At 50.3% G+C, this 25,830-nt stretch overlaps 1 protein-coding gene across 3 annotated transcripts; it reads left to right on the top strand.

Annotated features, from left to right (window-relative positions):
- Window positions 1-4,670: 4,670 nt before the first annotated feature.
- Window positions 4,671-16,172, top strand: PRMT2 (protein arginine methyltransferase 2). Of its 3 annotated transcripts, none has more exons than XR_006356215.1 (11): window positions 4,671-4,713; window positions 6,164-6,262; window positions 7,740-7,847; window positions 8,430-8,612; window positions 8,731-8,892; window positions 9,657-9,821; window positions 10,249-10,424; window positions 11,874-12,003; window positions 12,752-12,888; window positions 13,720-13,872; window positions 14,777-16,172. XR_006356215.1 is itself a non-coding variant. In XM_043999800.1 (11 exons), the coding sequence occupies exons 2-11, from the start codon at window positions 6,173-6,175 to the stop codon at window positions 14,807-14,809; spliced, it is 1,356 nt and encodes a 451-aa protein (XP_043855735.1). In that variant the 5' UTR covers window positions 4,671-4,713; window positions 6,164-6,172; the 3' UTR covers window positions 14,810-16,172. The 3 variants fall into 3 exon arrangements, 2 of the variants coding, with proteins under 2 accessions (XP_043855735.1, XP_043855736.1); XM_043999800.1 differs by having other exon boundaries at window positions 13,701-13,872; XM_043999801.1 differs by having other exon boundaries at window positions 12,755-12,888; window positions 13,701-13,872.
- The last annotated feature ends 9,658 nt before the right edge of the window (window positions 16,173-25,830 follow it).

Raw genomic sequence — 25,830 nt, forward strand, 5'->3', positions numbered from 1 at the left:
ACCTTCCAATAATTTAATATCTGCATGACCTTAGTCAGGTTATTTAGAATTTAGTACCATAAATTACAGAGCTGGAAAATAAATTCTCTAGGTATAAGTTTCATCATCAGTAAAATGGGAATACCTACATCACAGGTTGCTGTGAGAAAAATTCTTTATATACCCCTTAGTTATTGGTGTTGATAATAAGTCATTTCAGTCATGCCTGACTCGCTGTGACCCCATTTGGGGTTTTTTTGGCAGAGATACTGGAGCAGTTTGCCATTTCCTTCTCCAACTCATTTTACAGATGAGGAAACTGAAGTAAACAGGGTTAAATGACTTGCCCAACATCATGAAGCTAGTAAGGCCAGATCCAAATTCATAAAGATGAGTCTTCCTGACTCAAAGCCTGGTACTCTATCTCCTACAGCACCATCTAGCTACCCCATATACACACTAAAAGCATGATGGAAGTGCGAGTTCTGTCTTTGTTTCTCCAGCTTTTGCCTGCTTTTCAAAAACTGGCAAAAGGCAAGATTACAGCAGTGGTTCCTATTCAATGGTTCTCAAATTCATTAAGGGTCATCATCATTTGTGACAGTAATCCAAAGAGTTTGCATTAAAAATTCTTTTATTCATCACATAGTGTTTTAAGCCAAGGCTTCTTAAACCTTTTCCACTCGCAACCCCTTTTAGCCCAAGAAATTGTTACATAACCTTGAGTATACAGTTATAAAAAATAGGTATACATAACCTTTTACTGTTGCCAAATGTTTTGTGACCCCCCCCACAGTTACTCGACCCCATATGGGTTCACTACCCACAGTTTAAGAAGCTTTACTTTAAGCAACGAACTACCCAATTGTCACAGATATATTTTTCTCTACAACCTGCACATACATGCATGCATGCATGTTTGGTTTCTTTCTGCAGTAATTTGAAACTGTCATGCACATCATGATTCTAATGACTGTGCAGCTTCTGCCTAAGCACAATGTTCTTGCAGTTCCTCAACCTGTCATCAAACTTTTCCAAACTACCACAAGGATTCCACATTCAAAGGAAAACTGATTCTCCATGAGAGTCATATGTTTGCATTCTGTCCAATGCACCAGAGTAGCTCCCTCTGGTTCCCTCGAATCACGTGATCGAGATGTTGCAAATGTTTGCTTTCTTTCAGCACAAACGTCAGGCTGTTTGAATGCTGGAATCACTGGGCATGAGCATCACAAGCCATCCTGAAACATCCCAAGTGTTCTGCAGAAACAAACCTTAAATTTCTTCTCATTGCAACATGAAGGACGTTTCTGATTTAAATGTGTCCTCCACTTAGATTACTATTTCCCTGTCTGGTGGATTTTCAAATGAACTGGTGACTCCAAGTCATTGAAGAATTCTTTCCTTACAAAGGTTACTTTATATATAAAAACATTGTTTAAAACTATATAATACATGCAATGAAACTTGAAGGACATTTATTATTTAATATTAGGTGATACAATGGATAGACCACTGGGCCTGGAGTCAAAAAGATTCATCTTCCTGAGTTCAATTCTGAACTCAGACACCCATGAGCTGTGTGAGCCTGGGCAAGTCACTTAACTCCGTTTGCCTCAGTTTCCTCCTCTATAAAATGAGTTGGAGAAATGACAAGCCACTCTAGTATCTTTCATTCTTTCTTTCTTTCTTTTTGTGCAGGGCAATGAGGGTTAAGTAACTTGCCCAGGGTCACACAGCTAGTAAGTGTCAAGTGTCTGAAGCTGGATTTGAACTCAGGTCCTCCTGACTCCCAGGGCTGGTGCTTTTCCCCACTGTGCCACCTAGCTGCCCCCACTCTAGTATCTTTGCCAAGAAATCCCTAGAGGAAGTCATGCAGATTTGGACTGAGTGAACAACAACAAAATTATCTAATACAGAACTTGTCATTAACCAGTAGAAAGCAATAGAAAAGTAACATGACAAGCAATTCATTTTTGTCAATTACTTAAGCAGTTAAAAATTTAAAATGGATTTAAATCATTCAAAGAGTTTATATGATTCTTCTAGATTTTTCTACCACATATTTGTGTAAACAAACATTTTTCACTATATTGTTTTAAATCAAAATACAAGGGGGAAAATGACACAGTACCAGATTTATGACTATTTGTCTGGTGTTAAGCAAAATATCACAAACATCTGTTCAAAAAAAAAGTTCAGCATCAAAATAGTTCATAAATGGTTATTATATTATGCTAAACATCTTATTTATAACTTATTTTATTTAAATGTTATGCCCAACCAAATTTGCCAAGAAAATTTAATATGAAGTCTTATAGATAATAGTAAACATATATCTTGGATTACTTCTTTAACTTTTATAGAATGTCCCATATAAAATATTTATAATTATTTTAATATAAATAAAATTTATTTTTATAATCACAATTACATAATATAAATTTTAATTTCATGTTTTGAGGGGCAAAAGTCTTCAAATACTTATTATAAGTTCTTAATGAAGAAATCTAAATGAATATTATGTGGTGTAGTGTATTAAATTACCCTAGGAGTTAATCTCACATTTTGTTGTTGTAGTTGAAAGGGGTTCACTGAACAACAAAAGTGAGAACCACTGAATTATAGCTCATAATCTAAGGGAAGAATTTAGTTTCCTCTAAGCAGAGTTATTATAATCACATAAAATGAAATGTTAACACACACCCACAATGAGATTTAGGCTTGGGAAACATTTTATATGTTACCTAGATTAGTAGAATAACCCTCACGTTTTGCAGATGAGAAAGTGAAGACCCACAGAGGAAAGGTGACTTACTTAAGGTCACAGAGATCTGAGGCAGAGCCAGGATTTGAATGGGCACATTTGACCCAAATCCATTCTTTCTACCACATTTATTTGTTTAGGTTAGACAGTACAATCGTGTTAAATATATTCCACATTAGTCATGTTGTGAAAGAAAACCCAGAACAAAAGGAAAAAACACTAGAAAGAAAAAACAAAAACAAATGAAATCGGGGCGGCTAGGATAAAGCACCGGCCCTGGATTCAGGAGTTCCTGAGTTCAAATCCTGCCTCAGACACTTGACACTTACTAGCTGTGTGACCTTGGGCAAGTCACTTAACCCCCACTGCCCGGCAAAAACAAACAAACAAAAACAAATGAAATCGTCTGCTTCAATCTGCATTCATAATTCACAGTTCTCGGGGCAGCTAGGTGGTGCAGTGGATAGAGCATTGGCCCTGGAATCAGGAGTACCTGAGTTCAAATCCGGCCTCAGACACTTGACACTTACTAGCTGTGTGACCCTGGGCAAGTCACTTGACCTCAATTGCCTCACTAAAAACAAACAAAAAAAAAATAATTCACAGTTCTCTTTTCTGGATGTGGAGAGCATTTTCCATCATGAGTCCTTTGGAATTGTCTTGGATCATTGTATTGATGAGAAGAGCCAAGTCTATCCCAGTGGATCATCACACAATGTTGCTGTTACTGTGTACAATGTTCTCCTGGTTCTGCTCACTTCACTCAGCATCAGTGCACTTAGGTCTTTCCAGATTTTTCTGAAGTCTACCTGCTCATCGTTTCTTACAGCACAATAGTATTCCATTACATTCATATACCTCAACTGGCTCAGCCATTCCCCAATTGATATCTATTTCCAATTCTTTGCCACTACAAAGAGAGCTGCTAGGGGTTACAAAGAGCGGCTAAGTCTGTAGCCACCGGGTCAATCATTCTGACAATCACGAGACCGTCTGTCTGTCTATATGTGTGTATACACATATATGTATACATATATATTCATATATACACACATGTATATATGCACACACATATACATGTGTGTGTGCAAAGCCAAGTCCGTAGCCTCGGGGCCAACCAGCGGCCCTCGGCCCCACGCTCGCTCGTGACTCCAGGAATGGCCGAGCCCCGGGAGCTCCCACCCTTCACTCGGGAAAACTCGTCCCCCCACCCCCGCCCCGCCCCGCCGGGGGGGCAGTTTCCCCCTTTCTCCTTCTCTGAACCTCAGTACGAAACAGGGGCTGCAGGGACAGCCGAGGCCGGGGTTCGAGGAGCCTGGGCAACCTCGGGGGCTGGGGGACCCCATCTGTGGCCCAGCAGACGTTTTCTTCCTGGTTATTCCGGGAGCGGACCTCAGGGTCCCCTTTACACTCGAGGAAACGGGGGCCCAGAGCCTGTAGGGCTCCTGGCCAAAGTCCCACAGCTGGGGGCGGGGCGGGTCTGGGCCTGCCTCGGTTTCCCCATCTGTCAAAGAGGATGCTGAGGGCCCCTCCCGCCCACAAAGCGCTTTGCAAACTCCGAAGCGCTTAAAAGAGCCCAGCCCCTCATTTGACAGACAGACGGGGAAACAGAGGCCCCCCCCCCACCCGGAGAGTTAGGTTAAAGGCGAGGAAAGTGAGGAAGCCTCCCCCTGCTCGGAGAGTGGCAGGACGGGAGGGGGAGGGGGGCGGGGAGCCCGCCCTCACGCGCACGCGTAGTCCGCCTAGGCGGAGCAATCACAACCTCACGGGATCCGGAAGAGATGGCGAGATCTGCTGCGCAAGCGCTCCTAGGAGCAGGGGGACAGAGAGGGCGGGCCGAGGGGTTGTGGGTGGAGTCTCCTCCGGAGGCCCCGCCCCAGCCTGGACCCACGCTTGCGCAGTTGTCCCCGCACTCAGGCGAGCCGGGCAAAGGCTGACTGCCGGCAGTTACCTTCTTTTCCTCTCGGGTAAGATGGGGGCATGGGAGGAAGGGGCTTCGAGGAGCCAAGCCCGGCTCCCTGAGCTTCCCCACCTGTGACAGGAGCGGGTCTGGAGAAGGGGCAGAAGAAGCTGGGGCTGCCTCAGTTTCCTCATTTGTCAAATGTGGGGAAGGGGACCCCGGCCCCTCTCTGGGCAGCCTCTGTTTCCCTGTGGATTAAATGCAGGGGCGGGGCCTGCTGGGCTCCATGGACAGAGCACCGTAAACATTTATGCGGCGCCTCCTGTGTACCCACTCGCCTGCCCTCAGGGAGCTTACCGTCAGATTGGGGAAGGGGCTTCTCCCTTAATCCCTTCCTCCGCCATCGCAACTGGCCTGGCAGTGCCAACAGTGGCGACAGTGAGACCTCCTCCCGCCGTGATGGAGCCGCCCCTTCAGGGCAGGCCTGGTCACTTCTCACTGCGGCCACTCGGGCCGGTGGCCGGGGAGAGGCCGCCTCTGCTGGCTGCTGGCTGCCCGCTCCCTGCCGTGGCCGGCCGGCCGCTCCGGGAAGGGGCCGGGCGCCATGGAGCCGCTGCTGGTCCAAGCCCCGGCCTGGCCTCGCCCACCCTGGGCCAGCCCTGGCGTCAGGCTCTGCCTCGGGACACGCGGCCTTGGGTTCATCCGAGCTCCGAAAGTGGCCGGCCGGCCTCAGCCTTGAAAGGGGAGCCCAGCGGCCAGCAGGAAGGTGGCCCTCCGGCCTCCGTGCGATGAGAGCCCGGCCGGGCAGCTGATTCACGGGAGCGCCTCGTCCTGGGCTCGGCATTCGCTGACTCGTCCTAGTGAGACAGACGACAGTGTCTCCAGGATCAGTCAGATTTGCCCGACTCCAGTCCGCGGCTTCTTTACTTGGGAGCCTTGAACTTGGCTCTGTTTGGCTAGTTTGTCCTCTCATTCTGGGAGGGGCCACAGGCTTCACCAGGCTGCTGCCCGAAGGGACCAGGACCCACAAGATGGGGGCTCACAGAGTGCACCCTAGGTCATGGGTACCAGAGGCCGTGGTTCTCCTGGGCCAAGGGTCTTGAGCTCCCCAGAACGGCCCAACACCCTCTTCTCGGGGACCCCCCCCCCCCGGACCCATTTTTGTTCTGTCAGCCCCCAGTGATGGAGGAAGCAGAAGTGGGGTCAGAGTTCCCTGCTGTCCTCGGTGCTGCTGAGCACGGGGCCTCCCACCCCGATTCAGCCGATGTGGCTCTGGGTGCCCTCCTAGAAGGAAGCCCCAGCAAGGACTGGGGAGCCAAATAATTCCAAGATGCCGTGCACGGCCAGATGGCTTTTGGCTCTCCTTGAAGAGAAGCCAGCACAGGTCTGGTTTCTTCCTTGCTTTGCTTTGGGGGGGGGGGGGGGGAAGTGGATTCACTTAGTGTAGGGCTTCGGACAGACTTCAGAATGGTGCTCCGTATAGTTAAAAACCAGGGCTTTCTCCCTTTTCTTAACAGCCAAGAGACATGAAGAAACATGAAGAGGAGGAGCCCACCAGTACCGAGCCTGGGGGGGCTCTGGCCCCTCCCCAGGGTACCGCGCCCAGGGAGCCACAGGTAGATGGGGAGCTTGGATGTTGGAGGGCCTCAGACTTAGACCGGCTGCAGGGGCTATGGAGGAAGGATGGTCCTGGGCCCCAGCTGTGCCAAGGCCTGCCACTCTGGAAAGGCCACTTCACAGAGACCTGTGCCCAGGAGGTGGGCAATAGCCCCTCACTACAGGGCAATGGGGGAGGGAGAGCCCACACTGATGAGCTCTTGGTCTTTTGAAGTCTAGAGGCATAAACACAGGGACAGAAATGGAGACAGAGTCAGAGACTTGTATTTACAGGCCCAGCTGTTGAGCATGTGCATATGTATCCCCCTGGGAGGGGGTTTTGTTTGTTTTTGCTTTACCAAAAAGTGCTTTCAAAATGTTTCCCCTTCCTCCATTCCTTGGATAAGGGATTCCGTCTGATTCAGAGCCCTAGGAATAATGATAACAACTGCTCACATTTCTCTAGTGTTTGAGGTGTGCAAGGGTCTTCCATACAAAGACTCAGCGAGGGGCCGTCATTAAACCCATTTCACAGATGAGGAAACTGAGAGCAGTTCCGCAGCCAGTGTTAGGAGGAGGGATTCGAGCTTCCTGACCCCTGGTCCAGCCCTCTGGCTACAGCACTATGCTGTGCTCCTCAGGTGGGCCACTGGGGATCAGAACAGGGATGGCAGTTGGGTAGACATCAGCCAAGACACAAGCCTGAGAGAGTGCGTCCTGAGAGGCCTTTCCCTCCATCTCCTGGCAAGCTAGGGTGGGGGCTGAGACAGTGGTCCTGGCTGCCTCCCAGAGGTGGCAAAGGTCGAAGAGGGGGAGGAAGAAGAGAGGACACAAGGAAACCATCGTCCTGAGAGATAGGCGGTGTCTGTGCCCACACACGTTGGCGACCGCATCACCCCGGGAAGATGCTGCTGATGGGGGTGACCTTCAGAAAGTCCCAGTAGAGGGGCTGCTGGTTAGGTCAGAGTGGTTTGGACCATATGTTCAGCTTACAGGATTAGAGCAAGCAGACTGTCAGTACCCATGCACACTGCAAAAGTCACCCAGGAACAGGCAACCCATTCATCAGTCAGGGCAAGGTGGAGGCCTCGGGCTTCCTCGAGGCAGATGGAAACCCGTTTGTGATAGCCCGACCCTGTGTTTGCTCAGCCAGCTGTCCTGAGCCCCGTCCAGGAGCCCGTGTTAGCCAGAAGGCTCTGCCCCAAAAGAGACGCTAAGAGAAAACCGGAAATTGTGGTGTCCACCCATGAGCCACGCTGAGTGTGTCTGTCCTCTGGTCCTGGGGGTAGAGCCTTGAGCAGGCACCTGTCACTTAACAGGCATTTGTTAAGTGCCACCTGGATGCTTTTAGCAAGCTCAGACAACAGTGACCATTCCCTGCCCGTTGGGTCACGGTGGCTTTTATGGAATGCAGGAGGTGGGAGGGGATGGGGGGGGGTGAAATGTTTGTGCAGATGTTCTAGCCCAGCCCCCATCTTATCACCTTGGTTTGTGCAGAATATGGAAGATGCCAAAGAACAAAATGACGAAGAGCCTGTAAAAGAGAACGCAGAGCCAGAAGAGTTTGTGGCCATCGCTGACTATGCAGCAGCAGACGAGACACAGGTAATGATGGGTGGGCCCGAGTGGGAGATCAGGCCTGGCGGATGTGCAGGACAGGACTGTGGGGAGTGGGGGGGAGGGGGAGGGAGGAGAGACCTAGAACAGAAACAGGAAGGGTTCTCCCTCAGTCTCCTTGTCAGGAAGAGCTTCAAGGAGCCAGACTTGCTCCCATCTCCTCCTTACCAGGTCTCGACCCTGTCACCAGGCACCTGGTCATTGAAAATAGGCAGCCCTGGGTGGCAGTCGTCCAGCTGCCTGGTCTTTCCGAGGTTGGCAGGAGCCTCGTGCGTGGCTTGCGGGGCAGCCTGCTCTGAATCTTACCTGGTTCTGGGCCTGCAGCTCTGGGAATGAGGGCCGCAGAGGTGAGGCCCAGCCCCTCTGACAGCGTCCCGGCCCCCAAGATGTGAAGGTGGCCACAGACAGACACCAGAAACTGCCGGATGGAAACAAAGGCATGCCCTGCCCAGAGCCGGGAGCTGATGCCCGGGCACAGACGACGATCCCAGCTCCGGGGAGGGCACACCTTTGTTTCCATCCGGCAGTTCCTGGCATCCTGGGATTTCCTCCGTACCTCTTGTTTTCCAGCTCAGTTTCTGCAGGGGAGAGAAGCTGCTCGTGCTGAGGCGGGTCACTGCCACGTGGTGGTGGGGTGATCGGGAGGGCTGCTGCGGCTACATCCCCGCCAGCTACGTGAGGGAGAGCTTGGAAGACCTGGAGCCTGAGGACACCTGGCAAGACGAGGAATACTTTGGCAGCTACAGCACCCTGGTAGGGTCTTGGGCGAAGAGCCCTCTTTTCACTTCCTGTTTTCTGTCATCAGTCACAGGTGGGTGGCATGTGCGGCTCCACGGAGGGCCGGCATCCACGGGGGTGTCCATTCCTTTAGAAACTCCACTTGGAGATGTTGTCAGATCAGCCGAGGACAGCCGTGTACCACCAAGTGATCCTGCAGCACAGAGAATTTCTGGAAGATAAAGTGATTTTGGACGTTGGCTGTGGAACTGGGATCCTCAGTCTCTTCTGCGCCCATTATGCACGACCCAGAGCCGTGAGTAAAGAGCCCTGCTGCCCACCGGGCAGAGCCTTGTGTCTGGAAGGAGGAAGCCCATTCAGCCAGCAGACACTTGTCACACACCCCTTTCTGGGCATGAGACCCTGACCTCCCAGATGGGCACTCCCCTTCTCAGGCGCAAATGGGTAGTCTTAGCAGAGCATCGCCTGGGGTGCTGAGTGACTGGATCTGGGGTCACGCAGCCCCTGTGAGGAGGCAGAAGGCGGGCCTAGAAACGAAGGCCCTCCCTTCCCTCAGTGCCCTGCGTCTCCTCCGTCAGAAAGCCTTGTACCAGTGCTAGAAGAGGGGGCTACTGAGGTCCCTGTGCCCACAGGCCAGGCTTCTACACATGGGGGTCAGGATTGAGAATGGTAGGAATGGGAAGGGGCCTCAGAGGCCTTCCGCTCTGGCCCCCAGACTCCAGGGGCCTCCACTAAGGGAGCTTAGTGATTTGCACACCGTGGCCCGGCTCTTCTTCTACTCTTTTATCCTCACAAAACCCCATGGAGGTAGGCAGTGTGGTGATTGTGCCCATCTTATAGATGAGGCACACAGAGGTGCCGGGATTGTCTACCTGTAGTCATACACAGTCACTAGTAGCCGAGTATCCTTAACCATTAGGGATGATGTGTCCCGGGGGGAGCCACAGGGGCGGCCGGGCCCCTCGGGTCCTGCTGTGATGTTCATGCATGGCCCACGTCAGAGGTGGCAGACCCCCAGGGGAGGGCTGAGCAGTGAGGTGCCCTTCTCCATGTCCGCAGGTCTATGCCGTAGAAGCCAGCGAGATGGCTCAGCACACCGAGCAGCTGGTGCTGCACAATGGCTTTGCAGACACAATCACCGTTTTCCAGCAGAAGGTGGAGGACGTGGCCCTGCCAGGGAAGGTGGATGTGCTGGTGTCGGAGTGGATGGGCACGTGCCTGCTGGTGAGGGTCAGCCCAGGGAGCGAGTGCAGGCCTCGGCCCCCCCTCAGAAGCCTCTGGGCCCCCCGGGAGCAGAGGGAGGGGGGAGCATCCCTGCTCGCCTCGCCAAAGCCCCTGCCTGTCATTTGTCAGACTACAGCATCCTGGGGTCAGAGATCTAGACCCCCAAGGCTGTCAGGCCAGGAAACAGGCCCAGAGAGGAGCCATCAGAGACTCCTCGGGGGCCTGAGGTTCCCAGCACCCGCTCGATCAAGGCTCCTTGATGAGCCTCAGAGGGGGCAGTGTGTTCGAGCTGGCCTGGACCCCAGAGACAAGCTCAGAGACGGCTTGGACACAGGGGAAGGGGCCGGGGCCTTGCAGCCCCCCAGGGTGGCCGACCGTGGAGTCCACGATCACTGCCTCAGTTGTGTTGTCTTCCCTCCCTCTGTAGTTTGAGTTCATGATTGAATCTGTGCTCTGTGCACGGGACAAGTGGCTGGCCCCCAACGGGGTCATTTGGCCAACCACGGCTGCCATCCACCTTGCCCCCTGCAGTGCTGAGAAGGACTATGACCGCAAAGTCCTCTTCTGGGACAACGCCTACGAGTTTGACCTCAGCTCTTTAAAGTGAGTGGCCCCCAAACAAGCTCCCCTTAAAGCCAACCAGGCCTGGCACATGGCCCCTTAATAATCTGATGGAAAACGCAGAAAATCAGATCAGGACGTTCAAGTGCGTGTCTGTGATCAGCTGGCCGGGGCACACACTGAGATAGGGGAGCTGGCCCAGAGGCACAGGGGCCACCAGGCGGCCTGGCACAGAACCCCAGCCAGGAGATGAAAGCATCGTCAGTGCTGCTCATCTGCTAGTGCGACGTGTCCCTGCTCAGGAGGGAAGGAGCCACTTGGAATGGCTTTGTGTCTTCTTGTCCGGGCAAAGAGGCAGCAGACCTGGGTTCAGATCCTGCTCCTGCGACTTAACTTCCTGTGTGACCTTAGGCAAATCTAAGGCCGTCCAATGGGTGGCCTCTGAGCTCCTTCCCAGCTTCAGAGAGGGTGCTGTGAGGCTTCCCCGGGCCACTCTCCAGGGGTGTTCTTCAGGACCATCAGCATCTCCCCCTTCATCTTTGTCTCTACCCTGCGTTTCCTTGGGTATCCTTCGGCTTTTGTCTGCCTCCCCTGTGAGGCTACTTCTCTTTCTGTCTGTCTGTCTGTCTGTCTCTCCCTCCCTCCTCTCTCCTTCCCCCTTCGTCACCATCATCATCATCCAGGGGCTTTCTTGTGCTCATCCTTTGGGGATGAGACTGAACAAGTGATCCCTCCCAGATCCCTTTGGATCTGAAGGCTTCCGTCTCTCTCTGGGGGAAGTCACAGTGGGTTTTCCCCTTGGGTTGGACCACATTTGGGGGTGCCCATTGCAGCCCAGCCTGTGTCTGGGGCGTTTGGCCCCTCGGGCCATGGCCACAGTTGGGCTGTGAGATGAGCCACTCGCTCCCTCACCTCTCCTTGGTGTTCAGGAAAAGTTGGTGGTCATGAGTGGGCGTGTGGCTGTCTGTGGAACCCAGTCCCATCCTTGCAGGGGAACAGATCGGGGAGAGATGAGGGAAGGGGGTGGGGGAGACTGTGAACAGAGGCCGGGCATCGTCCACGAGTGGGCTGAGGAGGCCCACCTGCTCTTAGAGCACGAGGCCAGTCGGCCACGCTTGTTGGCCCCCGCGTCCCATGTCTGAGAGGGGCAGAGCAGGAAAGCCCCGACTCTGAAAGGAGGCTTCTTAAGCACAGACCTGACTTAGAATTTTTGAGGAGAGAAGCAGAGACTTGGAGGGGCCAGCCCTGGCGCTTTGCCAAAAATGCTTCCCACCAGCTGTTTCTCTCCGGCTCACCTGTGCCCTAGAGCCTGGCTCTAGCTGTGGGTAGCAGGGGCACCCCGCTTTGGGGTATGCAGAGGGGTATGCAGAGGGGCAGGCGCTGCCCCTGGACTGAGCTGGGTCCCTTTGAGAAGGGAGGGGACACCTGCTGGGGCAGATGAGGATGGCAGAGCTATGACCTGATCCAGGCTCTTTCTTCCCCCTTGACCAGATCGTTGGCCATCAGGGAATTTTTTGCCAAGCCCAAGTACAATCATATTTTGGAGCCCGAAGAGTGCCTTTCTGACCCATGTCCTGTCTTCCATTTGGATATGAAAACCGTGCGGATCCCGGACCTTGAGGTGAGAGCGAGGCAGCTCTGCCCTAGCAGCTTACTCTGCCCAGGGCCCCTGACATGTCTGCAGGAAGCGCCCCCCCCACCCAAGGTCGGCCTCGCGTGCCGGCCTTTTCACCCACCCCAGGCTCGTGGCAGGCCTGGGGGCCTTTGCTACAGCCCTCTGGTTCCTCCATTCCGTGCTGCCCAAATCCAGGGACACAGCAGTAAACACCCTTTTCCCCACCCCTGGTTCAAAGGCAGGCCAGGGGGAGATAGTCAAGTCCCAAGCGGGGGCCACTGGGCCTGGATTTTTGTCTTCGAGCATTAATCCTTAGCACCAGCACAGCCGTTCTGTTGACCAGAGCCCCGTCTGGCCCCTTTTCAGCCTCACAGACCAAACAGAGATGTAACGGAATGATTCGTGCCCGACACCCCTGGCTTTGCCCGGAGACTCCTTCGGGAGGGGTGGGGAATCAGGCCGGCGAGGCCGGGCTCATATTTGGACTCGCTCACCCACGGCACGATTTTCTTTCTGTGGAATGAGCTCGTGAGCAGGCCACTTCCTCGGGCTGAATTACAGTGAGGTGACCCCGAGGTACCTGCCACCTCTTAAGGGCAGCTCCAGGATCACAGCCTTGCAGTGAGAAGGTTTTCTGTGCCCTCCCTTTGCCCACATGTACACTGAGGCCCCAGAGGAAGGAGCAGAGGTGGGATTGGGCCCGGCCTGCCTCTCCCCTGTCCCTATGTGATCTCCTCCTTGTTCCCTCCCCCAGAAGATGAAGGGTGAGCTGAGCTTCTGTATCCAGAGGTCTGGGACTCTGCACGGCTTTACTGCCTGGTTCAGCGTGGAGTTCCAGAGCATGGGAGAAGACAGACCGCAGCTGGTGCTGAGCACGGGCCCCTCGGACCCGTAAGTGCTGGGACTGTGGGGAGGTGGCCACGAGCCAGCCAGCAGGCACGGCAGTCGGGGGGCCTCCCCAGGCCTGGCCCTGCTTGCTGCCCACTCTCTACTCACTAGTTTACCGGGCTTGGTCAGGTATTCGATGCAGAAGCAATTGGGGGTATAAGGAAGGAAAAAGGAATCGAGAACTCAGGGGCTTTGGTTTAAGGTAGAAACACTGATGTTCAAAAACAGGTTAGAACTACAGCATGACTAGAAGCACTTATTAAGCACCTGCTGTATACTTGGTTCTTGGTGGGAGGAGGAAGGTTACAGATGGGATTCACAAAGATTACAAGGAGGCTCTAAGGTTTGCCTTTGACCGTGCACCTTCTCGGTGCCCAAAAGCTGCAGGCCGCAGTCTCTCCTTCCCTTCTGTCTCCAAACAGACAAAGGGTTTGGGTGCCAGGCCTCTGGGGAACTCCCAGGTGAGGAAACTCGCTCCACCAGAGCAGGTCAGGTCCTTTGCTGTGATGTTCAGTCCCAGCTGCTGACATGTGTCAGGTCTTCCTGATTCAGAGGCCAAACCCTGGGCCCCCAGCCAGTTCTGTTCTCTATCCGATTTCTCTGGGCCCAGGCTCTCCGAGAATTCTCATAGTGTCAGAGGATTTTGGAAGCAGAAGAGGCCCAGGGAGTTTGGACGACTTGGCCTGAATGAGGTCAGGTCGCAGAAGGTGGCAGTCCAGACTAGCACCTGGCCCCAGGGTTCTCTGTTTAAGAAACTTCAGCCTGTCATCCAGCAGCGGGAGGGGGTCCTCATTCAGTGACACCTTTGCTCACAGCACAACGCATTGGAAACAGACCCTGTTTATGCTGGACGAACCCTTGGCCGTCCATGCCGGAGACGTGGTCACCGGCTCCATTGTGCTGCAGAGAAACCCGGTGTGGAGGAGGCATATGACCGTCACCTTGAGCTGGACCGTCACCTCCAAACAAGACCCCACCTCTCCAAAGGTACCACAGAAGGAGGGAGGGAGGGCCTCCTGTAACTGTCCCTGGCTTCTCCCTCTGATGGGCGCTCGGGATGACCAAGAAGCGAGGGTTTCTCTGTCCCCAGAGCCTCACTGACACAAGTTAGACCCCTGCCCCCGGAGGTTTGGTAGCACAAAGGCCATAGACCCATCCAGGCATGGGTCAGGCCATCCACTCTGCTTGTGTGGGGCCATGCCATGTAGAGGGTCTGTTCCCTGCAGCCTCTAGCTGTCAGGGGTGTAGGCAGAGGCCTTCCTGTCCCCAAAGCCTCACTGCGGCTCCTTTCAAGGCCTGGCCTAGAGCCAGTGGCTGCAAATGCAAAATAAAATTAGACAGAACCGGCCCAAGGTGCCAGTCATCCTTCAGGTCCAGCTTACAGACTGGACACTTAGCAAAGTCCTCTTTCTCCAAGCATAGCCTCAGCAAAAGCAGAATCGGCTTCCTCTGGGCCTGAAGCAGGGGCTTCCCGGGGATTCCGAGCTCAGCCCGACGGCCGGTGCCCGGCTGTTTTGTGTCAGAAGGGAGGGGTGCAGCTGGGGCACAGGGTGGGGAAGCACTCCACTTGTTGCTGAATGCCAAGTTACTGTCGGACTCATTGTTCAGTGCTCAGGAAATGGACATTAGAATTTTGTGTGTCAAAAAAATAAATAAAAATTTTTTTAAATTATAGTATAATTTAGGGACAGCTAGGTGGCACGGTGGATAGAGCACCGGCCCTGGAGTCAGGAGGACCTGAGTTCAAATCCAGCCTCAGACACTTAACACTTACTAGCTGTGTGACCCTGGGCAAGTCACTTAACCCCAATTGCCCAGCGAAAATAAATTTAAAAAATAAAATAAATTATAGGAATATTGTGTGTCATCCATTTGCCCCCCTTTGTTTCAGGTCGGAGAAAAAACCTTCCCGATCTGGAGATGACGGCCTCTGGAGGGCCCTGGCCGGCAGGTGGGATGGTGATTGTGGGGATGATGCCCGAGCCCCCTCCTCCTCCTCTGCAGCAGAGAAACTGAAATGTGAAATGTCAGGGAGCAGCTGAAAGTTCAGAAAGCCCTCAGAGCACCCATATTTGATGGGGGAGGAGTCGAGGGACTTGCCCTGGCTCACGCAGGGGGTAGGACCCAAAGACTGCCCATCCCTCGGATGGCTCAGGACGCTGCCCTAGCTAAGGCCTTTCTCCCCTGGAGTCAGGCGGGGTCCTCCAGCTTTCACCCTTCAGCACCACGGGTCCTGGGAGAGTGAGTTCTTGTCATGACACAGGAACTGCTCCAGCCTGAGCCTTTCGGAGACTTCTCCAGCCCTAGACTTTCTGCATTGTGGCACCTGAAGGCCAAACTCTTCTGGGCTCACAGTGTTGGGCCCCTCATCATAAAAGCTCTGCACAGTATTCCTTTGTTTTTTAAAAGACGGGTCAGACGCTGCATTGTGGCTGAACATCATGCCCTCCCCCTGCCTCTCCAGCCACCATTCCTTGAGGTCTCCCTATCGCCTGGGTCCATTCCCTGGCAAAGAGGAGTCCCCTGCCTTCTCAGGAGCCCTCCTTGCTCTGTCTGTCACTCAGGCTTCCCCCTCCTTCCATTGTTACAGGCCTTGCTGCACACTCTGGTTCCAATGATCAATTCTCCCATATCTCGGGATTCCCCCACAACCCTCCACGCCATGGGCTCCATGGCACCCGCTTTGTCTGCAGGTGGACTTTGACCTTTGACTTCCAGGAAGGTCAAACCCAGGGTTGGCATCCCTGACCAAGGGTGTGGACAGCCTTGCGACTTCTGACTGTGCTTCCCGAGGGAATCCCAGAGTTTGCGGTTGGCAGCTCCAACCCTGTCTCCTCACCACCCAGTGGCTCTTGGCTTCTTTGCCACTTTGCTGGGTGGGGGTGGGGGGTGAAGGATCCCACGGGACTCGGGCTTGGGCTTGGTTTGGGGGTGGGAGCTGTTTTTCCAGCATCCAGAGCATTCTTTCACACAGCTGTCGAGCTGTTCTCTTGAAAACTGCTCTTTTCCTTTGACATCTTATCTGTTGAGGGACGTGTCCAACTTAAGTGAATTTAGAAAAGTTTTGTCAAACCGAATCTCTGCCTGATTCTAGAGAAGGGACTTTGGAGCGATCAGGGACTTCGTGACCAACTTTCCTCCCTCTTCCGTGCGCTAAAGAGGAGGGACAAAGATTTCACTGCACCTTGGCTTAAACGACCCCTTTGAAACAAACCATCCCGAGGACCACAAGGCGTCTAACCAGAGTTGTTCTCTGATTTTCAGACTTCATTTTGGAAGGCAATAAAATCGGTATTTATTTCTAACAGGTTTGTGAAGTGCAAGTTTCTTCAGGCTCTGTCCCACTGGCCTCCTTGTGCCACTTCTGCAAGCAGGATTTTTGCTGCTGTTATCTTATGGATCTTGGGTTAATCTTTTTTGCCCCAGACATTCCACAGCGCCCTGAGAGCAGACTGCTCTAGAAATCTGCTGACTTCTCTTACTATTTTCATATTCGTTCAGGGGCTGCCTACTGTCCATTTATTTAAAGTCTGTACAAAATTGTGCTGTTTGAGTGGCGCTCAGAGCTGACTTTTCCTTAGCACTTCAGACTTGGCCAGCTGCCCACTTAATGAACATTATCTAAGCCTCACAACCCCCCTCCTTCCCAGGAGGGCTGAGGGGCTCCAGGGGTCAGTTTACATTAAACCACTGAGTTCATTGGAGCTCAAGAAAATGAGTAGACTTGCCCAAGGTGCCCAGCTAGGAAGTGTCACAGGTGAGATTCAAACCTAAGTCTTCCTAACTGCACGTCCAACATACCCTGACCACTGTGTGACACTGTCCTCTGTCCCCAAGTGCAACTTGTTTGCCACTGGAAGGGCTTCCAGTGAGGCCTCACGGATCTGGTGGCACCAAGCCAGAGCCCCGAGGCTCAGTGAAGGATCGTCGCTCCAGAGGGGCCGTGGGCTGTGGACACAGAACTCTGGGGGGACTAGCAAGTATGTGAATGTTCCTAGGAATTCTCAGCTCCCCCACAAACACATAGACCCAACACACTGCTTGTGAACAATCTGAGGCCTTTCCTCAGCCTGCGGGCATGGCCTCAGAGAGCCAGGGAGAGCTGCTCCCACTCCCTGCTGTGCCCTGTATCTGTTCAGCCCCTCCCTCTTGAGGTCTGGAGGCAGGGTCAGCTCTACTGCAGGGGCACCTCCTCCTCAGCCCTCCAGTCTGCCCCAACCTCATGGGACACACACTGTCTCGTCCTTATCCTCAGGGACAAGTGGGCCCAGCCTCTGAATGGACCCGATCTGGGATTCCACTGAGAGTCTCAGGCCCTCTCCAGGGCCACAGGGTGGGGCTTTGGCAGGGGGGTCCTTGGGAGCTGTCATCCACCACCCTTGGCAAGGCCCTTGGGTGCCCACGAGCCCCAGGATGCAGGTTGCTGGACTGGTGAGGCTTGCCAAGAAGGCGGGGGATGCTTCCTGGTGGGGAGGGCTGGAGACACATCACCGAGCTGCCCCTGGAAGAGGGTGGGTCAGCTCCTTCACTTTGCAATGGAGGAAACTGAGGCCAGGAGGTTAAGTGCCCAAGGTGCCACACGCAAGAAGGGGCAGAGTCAGGCCGAGGCAGGGGTCTCAGTCTCAGGCCCTCTGGCTACACCCCAGGCCAGCCAAGGCAACAAGTGCCTTGTATGTTTATCATGTCTCTCACCCAGAACATGGCCTGATGCCTACCACCCGGGCTTCTCAGTACCACAAGAGGCCAGCATCCTCAGGCCCCAGCCTGCCAGGAACCATGAGTCTGGGCTGCTGGGGGTGGTAGGGGGCTCTTCTTAGGGGTCCCTAGGGAATAAACAGCCATGTTGGAGAGGGGCGAACTCGGGGTGAGACAATCCTGGAAAACTGCAGGAAGTTAGTGATGCCTCCACAGAGAAGCCAGGCCTGAAAGTAGGCCTGGGAAAACGAAGGGCAGGCAGGATGCTGAGCCAGGCTGGGCGGGTAGGGGATGGCTCCTTGGTCAGGTTCCCTGCTCCTGCCTGGCAGCTAGGGGGTGCCACCATGCACAGAGCACTGGGCCTGGAGTCAGAAAGCTCCGAGTTCAAGTCCAGCCTCAGACACTAATGAGCTGGGTAACCCTGGCCCAGTCACCTCACCTCTGCCTGCCTCAGTTTTCTCAACTGTAAAATGGGGAATCATAACAGCACCTAACTCCCAGGGTTGCTGTGAGGGATGTTTGTAAAGTGCTGTATAAATGACAAGTATTCTTACCGTGAGGTAGAAACACCCCAGGGCAGAACAAGGAGCAGCTGGTGGGGGGAGGGATGTCAGAAATACCTAACAAGGACCATCCCTATGCAGACTCAGCTCTACCTTTCCTGCCCCAAACGCTCAACCCAGCTCCAGTCTCCCCTCTCCACCTGCCTGTCAGCCATCTTGAACTCCATGTCTAGTAGGGGTCTTAAAGTCAACATGTCCAGGACAGAACCCATTCTCTTTCCTCCTAAACTCTCTCCCCCTTCCTGATTATTGTGGAGAATCCCCCCATCCTCCCAGTCCTTGAGGCTCCCAACCTAGGAGTCATCCTAGCCCAGATCCAATATGGACCCAACGCCTTTCATTTCACCTCCAGCATGTCTGGTCCATTTCACCTCCTCAGTGTCTCTGGTCATTTCACCTCCAAAACTGTCTCTGGTCATTTCACCTCCTCAGCATGTCTGGTCCATTTCACCTCCTCAGCATCTCTGGTCCATTTCACCTCAACATCTCTGGTCCATTTCACCACCTCAGTATCTCTGGTCCATTTCACCTCCTCAGCATGTCTGGTCCATTTCACCTCCTCAGCATGTCTGGTCCATTTCACCTCCTCAGCATGTCTGGTCCATTTCACCTCCTCAGCATGTCTGGTCCATTTCACCTCTACATCTCTGGTCCATTTCACCACCTCAGCATCTCTGGTCCATTTCACCACCTCAGCACCTCTGGTCCATTTCACCTCCTCAGTGTCTCTGGTCATTTCACCTCCAAAACTGTCTCTGGTCATTTCACCTCCTCAGCATCTCTGGTCCATTTCACCTCAACATCTCTGGTCCATTTCACCACCTCAGCATCTCTGGTCCATTTCACCTCTTCAGCCTCTGGTCATTTCACCTTTGCACCATCTCCCCAATTCACCCCCTTTTCTCTCTGATACTGCCCCACCCTGCTACAGGCCCTGGTCACCTCCCACCTGGACTATGGCAATAGTTACTGGGGGGGGGGGGCGGGGTTGGTAATCCCGCCTGCCTCAAGTCTCTCCCCGCTTCAGTATATTCTCCACTTCAGCCACTAAACTGATTTTGCTAAAGTACAGATCTGACCATGTCACCCCCTTACTCAACAAACTGCAGTAGTTCCCTACTGCTTTTGGGGTCAAATACAAAATGCTCTGTATGGCCTTCAAAGCCCCTCATCATCTGTCCCTTCTTCCCTTTCCAGTCTTCTTACATCTCATTCCCCAAGACACACTCTTGGATCCTATGGCTCCAGCTGCTCCATCTCTCAGCTCTGGGCATTTTCCCCTGGCCATCCCCCATCTTCTGCTCTGACTACTGAGCTCCCTGGCCTCCTTTAAATCTCAACTAAAATCCCACCTCCTGGCATAAACCTTCCCAGCCCCTCCTAATTCTGGCACCTCTCTCTATTCATTATTCCCCCCTTATCCTGTACAATTCTTTCTTTTACATTAGACTGTGAGCTCCGGGAGGACAGGGTCTGTCTTTGTCTCCTTTTTCTATCTCCAGCGTTTAGCACAGTGGCTGCCACATAGCGGGTGCTTAATAAAGGTCTGCTAGTTTACTAAGGACAGAGCTGTGGAGGGAACACAAAGCTAGCCCTGGGGAATGGGGTGACCCTCACATTCACGTGGCAAGATGTGATCTCCCATCTTTGCCCGGGGCACCTGCCCTGCCTGGGAGGCACTCCCTCTTTTCCTCTACCTCAGGGAGTCCCTCAGACTCTGGCTTTTGCCTGAAGCTTCTCCTGATCCCCCTCCCCCACTGCTAGGTTCCCCCCACCCCCACCCCAGACTGCTGGTACTAAAGGACTTGTGTTTATTAGGCTGACTCTTAGACTGTGTCTTTCATGTGTACTTGTTGCACCCCCCCATTAGAGAATTCAGCTCCTTGGGGGGGTGCAGTTCACCGTCCATGGCCCCAGCCCCAGCTCAGTGCCTGGCACGTGGCACACGCCTAAATACAGGCTGATTGGTTGGCTGACCTCCTTTCCTTCAGTCCCCCCTTCCCAGGTGACCCAGATGGCAGACTTGTTACCATTTCCTAGTTGGGCTTTGAGCGCTGCCAAGGCTGGAGGCTTCATCCCCCGTGGTTAGTCTGGCCAAGGGCCCCAGCCGGCAGCCACACTGCCGGTCACTGAGCTTGCGATGGGCAGTGTGGCCTTTCCCGCAGGCTGCACCTGCCAGAGCCTGAGGTCTCCAAACACCAGGGCCATTGGTCCAGTAACAGCCGAGGAGAGACCCCAACTTTGGGGCCCCAGTCGTGATCTCCAAGGGGTTGAAAAGGCCACTGGTAAAAGAGCCAGGCCTTGAGCCCTGCATGTCCCCAGAGAACACTCTCCCGAAGTGTGGCAAGCCTGGCGCTGGTGTCGGCATCCAGGAATCTGGCCATTCGTCCCTCAGCTTCTGCTCCCGAGGAGGATGCTTGGCTGCCCAGCTCGGAGGGCCCAGAAGAGCTTTCACACAATCGTGGGAGAGCACTGGTCCAGCTTCCTTAGGTTAGAGGTGAGGTAGCCAAGGCCCGAGAGGCTGTGGCTTCCCCAGTCACCCAGGCCATGGATAGCGGAGCCAGGGAAGCCTCCAACACAGGCCCCCCCACCTGCCTCCCAGGGTGGGCCAGCAGCTAAAAGAATTAGGAAGTTGGGTATCCAGAGACCAGAGGTAGAGTCCCCCAGTCTCTTACACTCGTGAAATCAAGACACTTGACACTTAACTAGCTGTGTGACCCTGGGCAAGTCACTTAACCCCAATTGCCTCACCAAAAAAATCAAATCAAATCAAATCAATCTGCTCATTACTTCTTATAGTGCAGTAATATTCCACTGCAATGCTATATCCTAACTTGTTCAGCCTCTCCCCGACGGATGGGCATCACCTTAATTTCCAGCTGCCTGCTACTACCATATTTTAGAACATCTAGGTTCTTTTCCCTTTTCCCCTATCACCCTGGTATTGCTGGGTCAGAGGATAGACACAGTTTTCTACTCTCTGGGCATAAGCCCAGCTTGTTCTCCAAAGTAGCTGAATCAGTTAAAAATTCCACCAGTGTCCTGATGTTCCCCTTCTATTATTTTAGCCAATCTGATAGGTATGAGATGGTATTTTAAAGTTTTTTTTTTAATTTCCACTTCTCTAATCAATAATGATTTAGAGCATGTTCCATATGACTAGAGATAGCTTTGATTTCTTCTTCCAAAAATTGCCTGTTATATCCCTTCATCATGTATAAATTGGAGAATACCTCAGATTCGGATACATTTGAGATGTGAGGCCTTTATCCAAGAAACTGGCTATAAAAAAATGCCCCCCCAATTTTCTGTTTTCCTTCTAATCTTGGCTACATTGGTTTTATTTGCATAGAACCTTTTTGACTTAATATATTCAAAATGATCCATTTTACATCCCACAATGCTCTCTGTCTCTTGTTTACTCATAAAGTCTACTCTCATCCATAAATCTTATAGGTAATATGTACCGTGCTCCTCTAATTTACTTATGCTATCTCCCTTTATGTCTGGGTCATATATCCATCTTGACCTTATCCTAGTATACAGTATGAGATGTTGGTCTATACCCTATTTTGGTCAGACCTCTTTCCAGTTTACTCATCTCAGCTATAATTTTCAGGATTTCCAGTTTGGTGTCTAATTGAGGACTTTTAATTTGTTTTTTCCTAGTTTTTCGAATTGCCATACTCAATTTATTGATATGCTCTTTCTCTATTTTATTGATGTAAGCATTTAAAGATATATTTTTCTATGCTTACTGCTTGTGCTGCTTCCCATAAGTTTTGATATGTTGTCTCATGATTATCATTCTCTTTAATAAAATTATTTATTGTTTCTATGATTCGTTCTTTGACCCACTCATTCATTAAGATTAGGTTGTTTAGTTTCCAATTAATCTTTAATTTGTGTTTCCATGGTCCTTTATTAAATGTAATTTTTATTGCATTATGATCTGAAAAGGATACATTTAATATTTTCCTTTTCTGCATTTATCTACAAGGTTTTTAATGCCCTAATATATAGTCAGTTTTTGCAAAGGTGTCATGTACTACTGAAAAAAAAAGTATAATCTTTTCTATTTCCATCCAATTCTCTTCAGATGGCTATCATATATACCTTATCTAAGATTCTAGTCATCTTCTTTACTGCTTTCTTATTTATTTTTTATTTATTTAATTCTAAAGAGGGAAAAGTTGAAGTTCTGCACTATTATGGTTTTGCTATATATTTCCACCTAAAATTCATTTACCCTTTTCCTTTATAAATTTGGATGTATAGTATTTGGTGCATATATGTTTAGTACTAATATTATTTCATTATCTATAGCATCTTTTAACATCTCTTTTAATTACATCTATTTTAACTTTACCTTTGTTTGAGATAATGATGTGCACCTCTTGTTTTTTTACATCAGCTAAAGCATAATAGATTCTACCCCAGCCTTCTATTTTTGCTCTATGTGTGTATCTCATTTTAAAATGTGTTTCTTTTAAATGATGCATTGTTAGGTTCTGCTTTTTTATCCATTCTGCTATAGTTTCTGTTTTATGAGTGAGTTTATCCCTGTCACATTCAAAGTTAAAATTACTAGTTGTGTACTTTTCTCCATCCTATTTTTCCCCACTGTTTTTATCCTTTCTCTCTTTTTACCCTATCCCTCAGAAGTTTAGTTTACTTCTGACCACTGCATGCCCTTCCAATAATCCCTCCCTTATCCGATGCCCATGCTTTCCAATTTCTCTCTAAGTTAAGACTTTTAGACCCAACTAGATATATGTTACTGCCTCTTTAACCCAGTTCTGATGAGAGTAAGTTTCCCACACTTCTTTCCCTCCACCCCACTCTCCTTTCCACTGTAAAAGTTCCTCCATTCAGGCCTCTTTTGTATGAGATTATTTGTTCTGTTTTATCTCTCCTTACTTTTGTATTAGCTTTTGTATTATTTTTACATGCAAACCTGTCCTATATTGAAGTACATTTTATTTTTTAATTTTATTTTATTTTTGCAGGGCAATGGGGGTTAAGTGACTTGTCCAGGGTCACACAGCCAATGTGTCAAGTGTCTGAGGTCAGATTTTAACTTAGGTCCTCCTGAATCCAGGGCTGGTATTTTATCCACTGCACAACCTAGCTGCACCCCCTCCTTACTTTTTAGGGTCATCTCATCATAGTCAACTCAAACCCAAAGTCTATCTATCTCTCTATCTCTCTCTCTCTCTCTCTCTATCTATCTATCATATTTATCCATCATATCTATCTATCATATCTATCCATTCTGACTATAGTTCCACAAAATTTGAATTTTTGTTTTTCTATTTGCTAGTAATAATTTCTCCTTGACCTGGGAGCTTTGAAACTTGCCTCTAATGTTCTTGCGAGTTTTCATTTGGGAAAACCCTTTCAGGTGGTAATGAGTGAATTTTTTCAATTTCTATTTTACTCTCTAGTTCTCAAATGTCAGGGCAATTTTCCTTAATAATTTGAAGTATAATGTCTAGACTCTTTTTAAAAAAAAATCATGACTTTTAGGTAGTCTAACAATTCTTGTTATCTCTCCTTCATTTGTTTTCCAGATCAGTTGTTTTTCCAGTGAGTTATTTCTCATCAAGATAGTTCTCTATTTTTCTTTTTCATTTAAAAAATTTTATCTCTTAATATTTTATGAAGTCACTACCTTTGCTCAATTCTAATTTTTAAGGAATTATTTTCTTCAGTAAGTTTTGGGACCTTTTTCCAATTGATTGACTTTCTTTTCATAATTTCCTTACATTACTTTCTTTTCCTAATTTTACCTCTACTACTCTTGATTTTTTTTAATAGCATGTTTTGGTCTGTATTCAGACTATCAGTTCTTTCTCCAGAGGTAGATAGTATGCTTCACCATTAGTCCTTTGGATTTGTCTTGAATCATCGTTAGTTAAGAATAGTTAAGTCACAGTTCTTCATCATACAATATTGCTCTCACTGTGCACAACATTCTCCTTGCTGCTGCTCACTTCACTATACATTAGTTCATAGGAGTCGTTCCAGGTTTTTCTGAAACCATTCTACTTGTTATTTCTTATAGCATAATAGAATTCCATTACATTCATACACCACAACTTGTTCAGCCATTCCCCTTTTGATGGGCATCCCCTCAATTTCTAATTCTTTGTTACCACTAAAAGAGCAGCTATAAATATTTTTATACATATGGGTCCTTTTGCCTTTTTAATTATCTCTTTGGGATATAGATCCAGTAGTGTTATTGATGGATCAAAAGGTATGCACAATTTGATAGCCCTTTGGGCATATTTTAAATTGTTCTCCAGAATGCTTGGATCAGTTCACAACACCCAAATGAGTGAGTGCATTAGTGTCCCAGTTTTCCAACAGTCCCACCAGCATTTAACATTTTCCTTTTTTGTCATATTAGCCAATCTGATAAGTGTGAGGTGGTATCTTAGAGTTGTTTTAATTTGCATTTATCTTATCAAGCGATTAAGAGCGTTTTTTCATGTGACTATAAATGGCTTTTATTTCTTTGTCTGAAAACTGCCTGTTCATATCCTTTGATCATTTATCAGTTGGGGAATGACTTGGATTCTTATAAATTTGACTAGATGGTATGGTGGATAGGGCACTGGCCCTGAAGTTGGGAGGCTCTGGGTTCGAATCTCACCCGAGACACTTACTAGCTGTGGGACCCTGGGCAAGTCAACCCCAATTGCCTTAAACATCTGGGGCTATCTTCAGTTGTCCTGATATATATCTTGCCACTGGACCCAGGTGGCTCTGGAGAAGAGAGTGAGGCTGGTGACCTTGCACAGCCCTGTCTCAATTCAATCCAATTCAGTGCGAGTCATGACATCATCCCTATGTCATGGTCCTCTTTGAGAACAAAGGACAAACTACAGCAATATTTCTCACTATATTTGAGAAATGAGGCCTTTTTTTAGTGAGACTTATGCAAATGGAAGGAGGAAGGGAAAGCAGCCTCCCCTCCTCTGCACAGCCACTCTAGCCTCAGTTTCCTTCACTGACAATCAAAGGTAACTCTTTATAGAGGGAGGGATCGCCCTTTGCCCTCAGGGAGCTGATGTTCTGATGTGGGCCGCCTTCCCTTGCCCACTGCATTAGGCCCTCCCCCTCCTCCTCTGACTTGCTGCAGCTAGGACCCACCGCACCCCGGCAAAAGGCCTTAGGTGAAGGTTGTCTCTTCTTGACTTCTCTTCATCCGGTGCTGATTTCTGGTCCTCCCCACTCCAATAGAGACAAAAAAATTCCCCCCTTTAAAAAAAAAAAAGTACTGAGCAAGTGTCCTCATCAAGTCACCCTCACCCCAAAAGTCAAGTCACAGATGAAATCTTCAAGGGATTTAAAGTCTGACAGCGTGCTCATCTTTGATTCCTCAAAAAAATGGGCCGGAGAACTGGTGAATAGAAGTGTGTGTAGAATAATTCTACACATACATACTTGTTTGTATCAAATAGTGGCCATGGTGGGGGAGGTATGGAGGAATAGGGAAAAAAATGTACATAATAATTTTGTGGTATATTTGAAAAGGATAACAAGTTGTGCAGAGTAGATTTGCAATTTCATGTAAAATCATCTTTTTATTGTATTGTTATGGAAATGCTTATTTTGTTCCATAAATTACAAATAAAAATAAATTTAAACAATGAATTGGAGACTGGTTACTGAGCCA

Source organism: Dromiciops gliroides, chromosome 4 (genome assembly GCF_019393635.1).
Source record: "Dromiciops gliroides isolate mDroGli1 chromosome 4, mDroGli1.pri, whole genome shotgun sequence".
In the NCBI taxonomy this organism is placed as follows: domain Eukaryota; kingdom Metazoa; phylum Chordata; class Mammalia; order Microbiotheria; family Microbiotheriidae; genus Dromiciops; species Dromiciops gliroides.